The sequence below is a fragment of the Haliotis rubra genome, unplaced genomic scaffold (genome assembly GCF_003918875.1).
Source record: "Haliotis rubra isolate DU_JTF1 unplaced genomic scaffold, ASM391887v1 Scf80, whole genome shotgun sequence".
Lineage (NCBI taxonomy): Eukaryota > Metazoa > Mollusca > Gastropoda > Lepetellida > Haliotidae > Haliotis > Haliotis rubra.
Genome location: NW_025767524.1, coordinates 1,492,280 through 1,501,900, shown reverse-complemented (window position 1 = coordinate 1,501,900; position 9,621 = coordinate 1,492,280). Strand labels below are relative to the sequence as shown.

The 9,621-nt window shown below is 43.9% G+C and overlaps 1 protein-coding gene across 2 annotated transcripts in view; it reads left to right on the top strand.

Annotated features, from left to right (window-relative positions):
* The first annotated feature begins 659 nt into the window (after window positions 1-659).
* LOC124261588 (glutamate receptor 3-like) overlaps window positions 660-9,621 on the top strand; it is a 30,101-nt gene continuing 21,139 nt past the window's right edge. Inside the window, exon 1 of one of the 2 annotated variants that reach the window (XM_046695916.1) lies at window positions 660-1,049. In XM_046695916.1, the coding sequence (XP_046551872.1) occupies window positions 981-1,049 (69 nt within the window). In that variant the 5' untranslated portion in view covers window positions 660-980. The remainder of the gene's footprint in view (window positions 1,050-9,621) is intronic. The other variant, XM_046695915.1, reaches the window with a different exon arrangement.

Below are 9,621 nucleotides of genomic sequence, written 5' to 3'. Positions count from 1 at the left end.
AAGGATAATTACAAGTCCCTGTTGTAAGGAAATATACGTTACGACAGAGTTACAACAGGTCTTAACGTTACGAACGCTATCTGGATCTGGGTCCTTATTTTCGAAACGTTCGTAGCCCTAAGAATTCTTAACTTTGATCGTAGCCAATGTGTTAAGAATGGGCTTAAGATTAAGAAGTTCGTATGGCTACGAACGTTTCGAGAATAGCTCGCCAGGGCCCATTTCCTTAATAAATTGCAGTTGTTCGAAATGTCGCCTGGAACATTAGTAGAAGATGACTGAGCCCCACTTATGAATGCTGGCCTGTTGCCTGCTAATATTTTCACGAGAAGTGTCTAGTCTCTACATGACGTATTGATAACAGACACTCTCCACCATCCCGAAACAATACATATTTTCATTGTGACCAGTTGTAACTGTTTTTTTAGTTGAATAACGTTTTTCCTCTTCCTATTTTTCTAAAACATAAAAGCGTGCGGACAAGACAATACTTTCATATCCCTTTAACTCAATTTTTCGAATCTCGGACACGTTAGTTGAAATATTACACAGGCAATTTCTCGCTACAATTCATTAACTGCCACCTGTTGAAGGTTACCACGAAGGTTTTTGCACTAATGGCCGATCAATAAAGTTGACAAATGGCAATAAGCAGTTCCCAACGAGGACAGGAGACGCGTCCTGATTGTAGGGACCGAAGCAGGTCAAGGCAGTGTTCAACAGACCCGAGTACTACCCTGACCAATTAATTGGCACTACAGTTACGCGCGTCGTCGCCGCTCGGAGTGCAAGTAGCAGCAGACGATATTAGCAGACGAGAAGCTGCTTTAAAACGAGGACGAGGAGCGCAGTAAATGGAGTGTAACTCGCTCCCCAGTAACAAGATCCCTACCAAATCGGGCTGATGGCACTCCACCTGGTTCACTAGTCGCTTCCAGATCATCTCTCACCGGAACTGTGGTCACAATAGTGGAAGCAAAATGCTGGGGATGATACGGTGTGGATGCAGTTTACTAGGGATTATCACTGTCCTATTGGCGTCTTGTGAGGTAAGTGGAAGCAAAGGACACCATTGCGTTAACCCGTTGCAGTGTAAGTGAGATAAGCTGGCGTTGTGTTTACAGGGCGCAGGGATCTCCAGCAACACAAACCAACAGACCTATACCCCGACTCTGGTGTATTGGGACGGTAGTCATTCTTTATCGATTGTAAATATTTTGGTTTTTATAGTAATGCTAGCTGAGTGATGGATTTTTCGGACTGTGTTTGTATTACATCGGTGAGATTAATGGCTGTATTGTTTCCTAACTGTTGATGTGGGAATTGAGCCCAACACAGTGAATAATATCCATCATCGTCACTGTCGCCCCAGGGTCCTTCCTTGGTCTGAGCGATAGAGTAGTCATCAAGAGTAACCTGGTAGATGGGATGTAACAGAGCTGATGATGCAGATATAATGGAGTTTCTGACGTCGGCGATGCTATCCTGGCGTGAAGAGTCAATCGCCATGATACCATTGTTTTAGGGGTGATCCTGGACTGACTCTTAGTCTTTGAAAATATATCAGTTTGACAGAAACATGCAACACCTTTTAATTTGATAAGGACGTCACACTGGTGAGATGGCAGAATCCTGAGGTCAATGTAGACCTAATTCATCTCAGACTTTAGTATGGGTCAAGGGGTCGTTGTACTAGAGATGTGTACCCCAGGTACGTTGCCTGTATGCAAAATTGTACCCGAAACAAAGTCAAAACGTACCCGGTACCCTAAACGGGGGGGGAGAGAGAGAGAGAGAGAGAGAAAGAAATAGGCGAGTCCAGATTCCGCAACCCCAAACCGAAACCGTATGTATAGTTGTTCGGCTGATTGCGAGAGACCTTGCGGAGTTATGCACTGCCATATATTCGTTGTTGTGTATGCTCGTTTCTTATATAACGCAAACAAATGTATCGAACACAACGGTATGACAGTTCCGATCAGGGAAACGACACAATGCGGTACGGACTCGTCGTAGGGTACTTTTCTGTATTTTGATTTTGGCTACAGAAACATACCTGCGGTAGACATATGTAGAACCCGTGCCGACAACGACCCCTTCAGCTCTAATAGTACAGTAAAGTCTGTGCGGGAGGGAAATGCGGTTCAAGGGCTATGAGACAGACAAGGGTAATGCTTGATTCCATGTAACTTTAGGCGAGAGTGACGGTGAGTGATATAACAGTGAAATACACGAATATGAAGTCACTAGGACTTGGAGAAGTTACCCGTAGTTCCATACAAGCGGAGTAAAGATGTTAGATCATGTTTCTAAAGTCATCGATCATTGCAGTGCGGCTTAATCCACATATCCAGTTGAAAGACGTGCTGAAGAATTTTTATTGAGGCCAAACACTGACCCGAAGAACGCATGTACATCTCCATCCTCTCCCTACCACCATAACACGGAGCGGTGGGGTAGCCTAGTGGTTAAAGCGTTCGCTCATCACGCCGAAGACGCGGGTTCGATTCCCCACATGGGTCCGATGTGTGAATCCCATTTGTGGTGTTCCCCACCGTGGTATTGCTGAACTATTGCTAAAAGCGGCGTAAAACTAAACTCACACACACACACAACACACATAAAGTAAAAGCAGGAGATTACTGTCACCATCATAGACTATCTCCCAAACCTTAGATAACATATTTCATACAGAACATTGCTTTGGGTTCCATCTTGATTAGGCCTATTTTAAGTATATTTGAATTATTCACACTATTTTTCCCGCTTAACGTAATAATAATAATAATTATTGATTTATAGAGCGCCTATTTCCAAAAGATATTGCTCAATGGCGCTATGAAGAGAAAAGATTGTAGACAATGTCTATGGAAAAGAGAGTTTGAACAGATGAGTTTTGAGGGCAGTTTTGAAAGCATCAGCAGATTCTATTTCTTTTAGGGTGAGTGGTAGAATGTTCCAGAGATAGGGGGCTGCAGCAGAGAACGCTCTTGATCCCATGGCTGTTTTGACGTGAGGCTGTGTAAGCAGTAGGGAGTTTGATGAGCGGAGCAATCGGCTTGGAACATGGAGATGAATGAGGCTTTTAAGATATTGAGAAATATCATCAGTGTGTGCCTTAATATGAACGTTAAACTGAAGTCAACTGCATGTATACTCAAGATAAATGCACCATTCAAGCTAAGAATGTCATGTTTACTATTAAACTTTCTTCTACCTTCAATCTCTCTACCGCTCTGATACAGTTGCCATTAGTTGTTAATGTTGGATAATCGAGAATTGTAGACAGAGCAGTTCCTTCGAATCAAGTCAATTTCGCTTCAGAGAGATTTGTAACCTATGAGGTATTGAATGGCGTACTAGCCAACCCAGCTGCAACTATTCCAGATTCCTGGCATAGCCACTAAAAGGTCACCCCCTAGGGATTCAGTCGGACATTATAGGCAGCAGATGGGACCCCAAGGGGCGAGACAGGGCCTGTTGATGTAGGACGGACTCACATTATATAAATAATGACTTGATCCTACAGCACACTGTTGCTTTTTTATAGCTAACCTTTTCATAACTGTAGTACCTGGACTGGGTGAGTTTCTGTTTCAAGAAACGAGATTAAACGAGTTTTTATGTATCGAGTTCTCGAATTTCATCCAGCTTGAGGCCTGTGTATGTTCTGGCCCCGATTTCTCGACACAAACTTAAGTTTTTACTCAAATTTCAAACTGAGTTTGACAATTTGAAACAGCTGAATTTTAAACTCAACTGCATTTTTTAAATAAAAGAGCCCAAACAACTTAAGTAATCTATCCACCAAACTCAAACTGTCTACTATGTTTGAGTTTACTATCGATTTTAATTCATTCTGGGAAATGCAGTTTTTCAAATTTGAGTAAAAACTCTAACTTAAGTCAAAACTCAGACTTAAGTTTGTTTCGAGAAATCGGCGCCTGGTATAGATGAAGCTCCTCCTACCAGTGAATCAATGTAATGTTCGTTGTCCACAAATGTATTGTATGTAATGTCGTTTTGATGTGTTGAACGGAGACCAAATCTATTTACGGTGAAGATGTAGCCCTCTACTCTATCACTATTAGTCGTTCATTACGGAGTATGTGACTGTGCCTCTTTGCAGTATTCTAGCTGTATGACGTCGGTCTGTAAATGATCGAATCTGGACCAAACAATCTAGTGATTGATATTGTGAGCAACGAAGGTTTGTGTCCTCTACTGACCAGTATATGTTGTTGTGGACCCATCCGATCCTTGAATCACCACAGTGTCCTCAGAGAATGAGTGAGTGAGTAAGGTTTATGCCACTGGGACACCAGAAAAGGGCTTCATAGAATGTAACTCATTTGGGGAATCGAACCCGGGCCTTTGGCGTGTCGAGCGAACGCTTTACCTAGTCGGCTACCCCTCTGTCCCGCCTTGGTTCAAAGAAGCAAAAAACGGGGGACAAATACCCTGTTTAAATACTCGCTGGTCGATGCTCCACAGGCAGGAAATGGTAACGGCTTCGAATGACCCTTCTAGTAGACATGGGCAGTAACCGTAAACCTCTCCAGTAGACATATATAGATACACTGACCTGCCAAAGACTCTTTTACCTTCCACCGAAGGGAAATAAAGGCATTATGACCTCCAAGGGGCATATAGAGACACTGTGACTTTCCAGAGTAAACATATAGAGACACTGTGACTTTCCAGAGTAAACATATAGAGACACTGTGACTTTCCAGAGTAAACATATAGAGACACTGTGACTTTCCAGAGTAAACATATAGACACACTGTGTCTTTCCAGAGTAAACATATAGAGACACTGTGACTTTCCAGAGTAAACATATAGACACTGTGACCTTCCAGAGTAAACATATAGAGACACTGTGACCTTCCAGAGTAAACATATAGAGACACTGTGACCTTCCAGAGTAAACATATAGAGACACTGTGACCTTCCAGAGTAAACATACACAGACTATGTGACCTTCCAGAGTAAACATATAGAGACACTGTGACCTTCCAGAGTAAACATATAGAGACACTGTGACCTTCTAGAGTAAACATACACAGACACTGTGACCTTCCAGAGTAAACATACACATACTATGTGACCTACCAGGGTGGGCATATACAGACACGGTGACCTACTAGAGTGGGCATATACAGACACCATGACCTTCCAGAGTGGGAATACGCAGACACTGTGACCTTCCAGAGTAAACATACACAGACTCTGTGACCTACCAGAGTAGGCATGCACAGACACTGTAACCTTCCAGAGTAGGCATGCACAGACACTGTAACCTTCCAGAGTAGGCATACACAGACACTGTGACCTTCCAGAGTAGGCATACACAGACACTGTGACCTTCCAGAGTAGGCATGCACAGACACTGTAACCTTCCAGAGTAAACATACACAGACACTGTGACCTTCCAGAGTAGGCATGCACAGACACTGTAACCTTCCAGAGTAGGCATGCACAGACACTGTAACCTTCCAGAGTAGGCATACACAGACACTGTGACCTTCCAGAGTAAACATACACAGACACTGTGACCTTCCAGAGTAGGCATGCACAGACACTGTCACCTTCCAGAGTGGGCATGCACAGACACTGTGACCTTCCAGAGTAGGCATACAGACACTGTGACCTTGACCTCTGACCTTACAGTGAGCATATACAGACACGGTCACCTTCCAGAGTGGGCATATGCAGAAACTGTGACCTTCCAGAGTAGGCAGACACAGACACTGTGACCTCCCAGAGTAGGCATATACAGGCACTGTGACCTTCCAGAGTGGGCATAGACACTGTGACAGAGTAGGCATACACAGACACTGTGACCTTCCAGAGTAGGCATATACAGACACTGTGACCTTCCACAGTAGGCATATACAGACACTGTGACCTTCCAGAGTAGGCATATACGACACTGTGACCTTCCAAAGTAGGCATACACAGACACTGTGACCTTCCAGAGTAGGCATATACGACACTGTGACCTTCAACAGTAGGCATATACAGACACTGTGACCTTCCAGAGGGGCATATACAGACACTGATTCCACAGTAGGCATATACAGTAGACATTCACCTTCCAGAACAGGCATATACAGACACTTTGACCTTCCACTGTAGAGGGTGAATGTTTTTGGATGTCAGGTATACAAGCACCAGTAAAAAGAAAGATTATTTTCCGAAACGCCGTTCCCTTAGATTACAGAAGTTTACACCCATAAATTTTCATCGTTATATGTATCACTTCTAAATGCCATCCAAAGACTTTTCCACCGTTAATGTATCACATTAACAGTTGAAACATAGTAGTGACATACGCCTGATCCGAAGGAGGTAATTAGACGTTCTTGAAGAATCTCCTTTAACACAGTCACCCTCAGATGTTCAGGGCTGGTCGTGCTGCTGGAGGATTATTTAGCCTGTTTGTGAACATTCCATTCGTCGTTACCACAATCAACTACCATCATCTTGCGCACCCCGTGCCACCAATTATTCCGATATATTGGGATTCCTCTGCATCATTGCCATATTTGTTATCTAAAGATGTTCTTAAAACTTGTTAGAACCGTTTTTATAATGTGGTCTTTGTCCTTGAAAAGGCGACCAGGAACCATTCAATGTCTGGACGTTTTAATTAGTGATATACATGTATGTGAAACTGATACTTTATCTCTATGAAAAATGGTCATAACTAACTGCTAATCTGATATGAATAATAAAATCAGGGAAACAAAATTGGTTTCTTTAAGTGGTATTTAGAAGCTGTTATGACGAAGAGGAGCAAGTATCATGGATTGACAACATCTGTATTGCACTAGATACGACGTTTGGGTGTGGACGATAACAGCGTTATCAAGTAACGAAACGTCGAATCTAGTGCAATACAGAAGTTGTCTTTCCATAAACCTTGTTTCTCTTCTTTAAACAAAATGGTGATTGAACAAAACAAAGCAAGATAGCTAGATGTGCACGCTCGAGTCTACTCGCCTCCAAATGAGGCAACATCAAAAGGACAAAACCCCATTAACTGCTGGTTATACTGACTTCATGGCGACTTACATTTAATCTAACATATGTAGCGATCTTATATAAGACTCATATACCTTTTCTAATACCAGCTTAGAATCTGTCAGAGCTGAGGCAATCTAGCCTTGAAAACTGATTCTGGATTCGCGTTGGATTCCTCTTTTTGTTTATTCTCTGGGGTCAGGGAAACAGACTATCTTGATGGTGCAGGATGAGAATATTGTGGTCCTTTGAATCTCATTTATTCCTCGAAACTGTGGTAGACAAAAATGAATTCGAAGTGTCATTTGGAGAGTAGTGAAAACATACTTCATATATATTTTATACCGTATGTCACAGTAGGCTTAATGACTGACTACCATAGCCCTGATTCTCCTTACTGATCTCTTTAATATCGAGTCAAGGTGATACTTCGTTGATGGTCAGAGGCACTGCACTTTTGCAAATTAGCGCCCATTTTGTCGGGCGTGGTAAATCCGCTAATTCTAGGTTCGAATCCTGGGTTCTTCCTATTTTATCATCACCACGCTCTTGCTCGTGAATGTTTGTAAAGAACGATTCGCCTAGGTCTTAACTAATGCTGGAGGTCCTATCTGTATTCAAATCATGTTCAATAGCGGGGACGTCGGTAGTCTCAAAGTTCTCCTTAATTCCTTCCATAAAAGACGTCATTTACAACAGTTCAAAGGAAGCGACAATGGTCACTTGGAATTGGTAATGATAATCTCTTCCACATTGAAAATACTGAGAGGATGGGGGCATAATACCAGCCAGAATTCGATATACTGGGCTAGAATGACCTCTCAGGTCGTCTCCACAAGCATCCATAATGCTTACCAGCGGCTTAATCTGTAAGGGAATGCATTACTGATGGAGTAACAACTGTCCTTGGTATGCATTTCATGCATGCAGAAGCCCGTGGCATTATGAGGTATGAGCTGCTTGACGGGATGGGTTTCCGCTCACATAAGCACAGAAGTTGGCATCAGAATGTGCGAGGCTTTCGCCTCATTCTATCGTTGCCACTGAGATCCCGATCGATCGGCGTCCGACTTTATGTCTCGGTTGCCCTCTCGCCGATGTCACGGAATATACAACTTTGTTTGAGTGCTGTAAAGTAAGGCTATGAGAAATTTGCTGTGTGGTGTCTTTCAACACTAATCCTGAGTGTTGAGTCCTCTCTTTCATAATTGGAACAATATAGGCGTCTCGTTGTCTTCGTGTTGATCACATTTAAATAAATCCACATTGTAGTCACCGAAGTTAACCAAAGGCCCCTGTTAGCAATATAGTCACAAAACGCTCCCTCTATCGAAGTTGATCCATGGCCCCAGCAGCAATATAGTCACAAAACGCTCTCTCTCGAAGTTAACCCATGGCCCCGGCAGCAATATAGTCACAAAACCCGGCCTCTGTCGAAGTTAGTCCATGGCGCCTCTCGAAGTTAACCCATGGCAGCAATATAGTCACAAAACCCCGCCTCTGTCGAAGTTGATCCATGGCCCCGGCAGCAATATGTCACCAAACCCCGCTTCTGTCGAAGTTGATCCATGGCCCCAGCAGCAATATAGTCACAAAACCCTCTCTCGAAGTTGATCCATGACCCCGGCAGCTATATAGTCCCCCCGCCTCTCTCGAAGAAGTTAACCCATGGCCCCGGCAGCAATATAGTCACCAAACCCCGCCTCTGTCGAAGTTGATCCATGGCCCCAGCAGCAATATGTCACCAAACCCAGCTTCTGTCGAAGTTGATCCATGGCCCCAGCAGCAATATAGTCACAAAACCCCGCCTCTGTAGAAGGTATTCCATGGCCCCGGCAGCAATTTGTCACCAAACCCCGCCTCTATCGATTGACCCAGGCCCCGGCAGCAATTCACTAACCCATGGCCATGGCCCCGGCAGCAATTAATAGTCACCAAACCCCCCTCTATCGAAGTTAACCCATGGCCCCAGCAGCAATATAGTCACCAAACCCTCTCTCTATTGCAGTTAACCCATGGCCCCGGCAGCAATATAGTCACCAAACCCTCTCTCTATTGCAGTTAACCCATGGCCCCGGCAGCAATATAGTCACCAAACCCTCTCTCTATTGCAGTTAACCCATGGCCCCGGCAGCAATATAGTCACCAAACCCTCTCTCTATTGCAGTTAACCCATGGCCCCGGCAGCAATATAGTCACCAAACCCATCTCTCTATTGCAGTTAACCCATGGCCCCGGCAGCAATATAGTCACCAAACCCACTCATTGCAGTTAACCCATCTATAGTCACCAAACCCTCTCTCTATTACAGTTAACCCAAGGCCCCGGCAGCAATGTAGTCACCAAACCCTCTCTCTATTACAGTTAACCCATGGCCCCGGCAACACTATAGTCACATAACCGCCTCTCTATCCAAGTTAATTCATGGAGCCGGCAGTACTACAGTCATAAAACTCCCTCTATATCGAAGTGCATGTGAATACTGCCATATGTCTCTACGTCGATTCTTCTCGAGGAAACAAGATTCGCTTTTTGTAGAACTCGACTCTACTCTAATTGGAATCGGGTGATGATAGGCTCTTCAAGGCGGAA